General features: G+C 30.2%; 1 protein-coding gene across 1 annotated transcript; it reads left to right on the forward strand.

Annotated features, from left to right (window-relative positions):
• Positions 1–792: 792 nt before the first annotated feature.
• On the forward strand, positions 793–1728 carry LOC111308916 (uncharacterized). Its single transcript, XM_022907607.2, has 2 exons — positions 793–1117; positions 1234–1728. Exons 1-2 carry the CDS (start codon positions 847–849, stop codon positions 1491–1493), a joined length of 531 nt encoding a protein of 176 aa, XP_022763342.2. The 5' UTR covers positions 793–846; the 3' UTR covers positions 1494–1728.
• The last annotated feature ends 2416 nt before the right edge of the window (positions 1729–4144 follow it).

Genomic DNA, 4144 nt, shown 5'->3' on the forward strand with positions numbered 1-4144 from the left:
TGCTATTAAACGGTCATTGTTACATCATATAACGTAATCTTGTAAGTGGAATAGTAAACCTTGACTTTCTTACGCTTAAAGCTTATCGTATGTACCTTTGACCTCATCACTTGTCACAAATCACACTTTCTGGCAACAAAAAATGGAATTACAAAGAATCAACATTCATCAAGTAATGATTACGCTATCTTTTGACTAGTTTCCTTTAAAGTTTGCGTGAATATTAAGAGTTATTTAGTTATTCTAATTTTATATACTATTCTATCTCATTTTTCTAACTTTAATTGTGTTAAAAGATCCAATGTGTAAACGACAATAATTAAATATTCAACCAAAAATCAATTAATTATAAATAAAAAAATTAATTTTTAATTAAAAAATTTAAAATTTAACAAACGTAAAAAAATGTCATTTTAATACACCTTCATTATTTATAAATAAGACTATTACATGACTAATTCAATAAAAATATAAAATAAAAAGAATACAAAATAAAAAACCTTAATATCATGTTAATATTCAATTTAAAATTAATTAATAATAGTTAAAAATGTCTAATTGGAATAAAAAATTAAAAAATTAAAAAAGATGAATAATATCACTTTTAATATATTTTATTCTGCCATATATGGAGAAACACCAATTGAACGACTTTGCATCATTATTTCAAATTCCACGCTCGCCTACCCAAAGAAGAAAAAGGGTCAATTTGGCAGATTAGCACCATTTTCTACTTCCTTTCTTCCCTACATAAACCTGTTCCCCTAACTTGCCAATGCCAAAAACATTGCATTGATCTACACTCTCTTTTATTCGAGTAATTAGTCTTGAAATTTCCCTTTGAACATGGGTTTCACATATGCACATGGACTGGTCCTAGTTATGGCAGCAGCTGCTTCCATGTTGGAAGTGAGCATGGCCAATAAGGACTGGGTCTCCAAGTCTAACTACACTGGCTGGGGTTGGGGTTGGGGCTGGAGCTCCAATAACAATCCCCTGAATGAAACCGAAGGACCCAACAAGATCATTGTTGGTGGATCAGAAAATTGGCGCTTTGGCTTCAACTACTCCGAATGGGCATTCCAAAATGCACCCTTTTACTTTAACGATACTCTAGGTGAGTTAACAATATCATTCTTATCCATTTTCTTCACCCAAAATGAAAAAAGAAAGAAGAAAGCTTATTATATTTTTGTTCAAATTAACTAATGGATGGTTAAATATTGGTTTCAGTGTTCAAGTATGATCCACCAAGCAACAACACATTTCCTCACAGCGTTTACTTATTCCCTGACCTATGGAGCTACTGGAATTGTGACTTGAAGAGAGCAAAGATGATTGCAAATGCAACCCAAGGAGGAGGGGATGGGTTCGAGCTTGCGCTTAATAGGTGGAGAACCTATTACTTTGCTTGTGGTGAACGTAATGGCTTCCATTGTAAGGTGGGCGGCATGAGGTTCATGGTGATGCCACTATTTCGTTGGCACTACTAAAATCCATGCATGGAGCTGATCGTAAAGAATATCGATATCCAATATTAAGTGTGTTGTTTTACCTTTTTTACAAAATTAATGTAATAACGAATAATTGTAATTGTGGTGTTTAATCTGTTTGAATAGCTAGTTTTTTTTTTTTTTTTAATGATTACAAAATTGAGATAAATAAAGATGAACGTAGTGCATATCTTCGTAAGACAATATGATCAATAAAATTTTGGGTTTGGTTCTATTTATTTGGCCATTTTGACCTTTTTTTTGTTTCTTGAAAATTGGTTTTAATAAAATACTTTTTACAAAATACTGATATTTTATGAAAAATAAAATATTTGATAATTTTTTCAGTTCAGCAAAATTTTTGAAAAATAAAGATTTGTTTGTTATGTAGTTTTTTGAAAATTTTGTCAATATCATTTTCGTTGACATTTTTTGAAAAAATAAATAAAGATGAAAATTCTTGTTAACATTTTCGAAAAATAATTTTTGAAAAAGGATAGATTACATATGAAAACTACCAAACACTTAATTTTGAGCCTAAAATTTTATGCCTAAAGTTTGACTTAGGTTGAACTAAACTAAGGAGTTTGTCAAGTTTTCTTTTAAAAATTATTTCTTTTTTACAAATCGATTTTAAAAAAAGGCCTTATATTTTATAAACAAATAAGTTATTTTTTGTTGATTGAATAATTTTTTATCTAACAAATATAAAAATAAAATTTTTTTTTAAAAATCAATTTATGCTAAAAAAACAAAACTTAGTTTTTAAACAGAATTGATGATTAATAAAAATTTTGGACATAATCAAGGGGAACATGCTTGTTTGCTGCTGTAAATGCCTTGTCAGTGCCCAGTAGCTTGGACTTCGGCACTGATAATTAATGAAGCTCTATTTGGTAAATTAAAAATAAATTTTAAATATGATTTTATAAAGAATTAACATATAGTAGGTTGAAAAAAAGTAAAAAAAATCCTCTCAAAAATAATAAAAAATAAAGTTTCGATTAAAATGGTTTTTCTCTCTCTTTGATTTCATTTGCTTGATAAAAAGAAAAATAAATAAATTTACACATTTTTATATCAAAATCCAATTCTACCAAAAATAAAAAGATAACTCATTACATCATTTTATAATGATTTTGACCTCAAATCTTTTCTTTCCTTCCATTTTCTATAAAATTCTTTCCACTCCTTTCATATTTTTACTTTTTTTTTTTTTTCTATTTTGATTTCAAGCCCGTGTAAAGGAGGTGGAAATGGGTTTGAGTTTGTGTTGAAGAGAAAGAAGCCCTGCCACTTTGCTTGTGGTGAACGTAATGGCTTTCATTGCAAGGCTGGCCTGATGAAATTCGTCGTGGTACCGCTGCTCCGTTGGCGCTATTGATGGAACACCAGGCCTAGAAATCCAAGGAAGATGCAATGTATTATGAGCCAACCTTGTATAAGATCATGATCAGGTTTAGATTGTCATGAGCCATCTATGAATAGGATCATGACCAAGTAGAAGTGTCAAAGAAGAGGATAGATCTTTTGTGTTAGGAAAAATGTTTTCATTTTAAACATTGTAACGGTTAGTGGTAGTATAGCTCTAAAATCTTATTTGCTTTTCAGAGGAGGTGAGCAATCGACGTATCGTTGAGCTGTCTCACTGATTAAGATAGGTGCTAGGTCACCCGTCAATGGCTGTCTCTCTGACTCCGACGATGGTGAAAAATTTTGATGTACTATTTTCAATATTAATAAAATATTTTTTTATTTAGAAGTCTCGAATGTTGTCTCGATGTACTTTTCTTTCTTCTGATATGAACGTGTCTACTTGTGTATACTTGAGATTAACTCGTGGTTTGTTGTTGCTTATTCAGATATCGAGTTGTCCTTGACTGATTTTGGTGGAAACGTCCATTCAAGTTTCACACAGTTTATCACTTCATTGAGAGAAAGCTTAGTCCGTGACAGAATGCCTATGCTCCATACCATTTTTGTTAACAAGAATGTATCTACACTGTTTTCTTTTTCCTGCTTTAGTATGATTAAAGAACGAGCTGAGATGTATTGGAAGTTTAGGGTTGAATCCCTTTCAGTCGTCTCTGGCCATGCATGTTCTTCTATCTAATATGTTGTAATTTCTTTTATCAATAGCTTTTGTCCAAAGAAAAATGTTTTGCATTTGCTACATTGGTTTCTGTTTTGTACTTGTTTTCCTTTCAATTTGTCTCGATTGGGAAGTTTCACCTGTGAGTCTTGCAACATTCTTTATCAAAAATAAAAATTAATTTACAACGTAAAAGTCAGTGATTTTCGTGAAAAACCAATGAGAGTCAAAATTAAGATCTTTCAGCATAAAATACAAAAAAAAAAAAAAAATAGTCATGGAACTCAGATATCAATTTTCTCCCCCAAATTCCTCTCATTATGTTGGAGCTTAGGTTTACTAGGCAGTAAAGATAAAAATAGCTAGGAAAAAATGAAAATTTTATTAATTTAATAGTTATAATTCATAATATATATTTTTATTTTGTAACTTTATCATTAGATTTATAAATTTTTTTATCCCCAATCGTTTTCGTCGTCTCTCTTGAGTAAATCCTAAAAACTGAGTTAACCATGATTATTGGTATTAGATAGTAAGCAAAAACAAACATTAACAAACA

This window comes from Durio zibethinus, chromosome 2 (genome assembly GCF_047325235.1).
Source record: "Durio zibethinus cultivar Kanyao isolate XHJ-2024 chromosome 2, ASM4732523v1, whole genome shotgun sequence".
In the NCBI taxonomy this organism is placed as follows: Eukaryota; Viridiplantae; Streptophyta; class Magnoliopsida; order Malvales; family Malvaceae; genus Durio; species Durio zibethinus.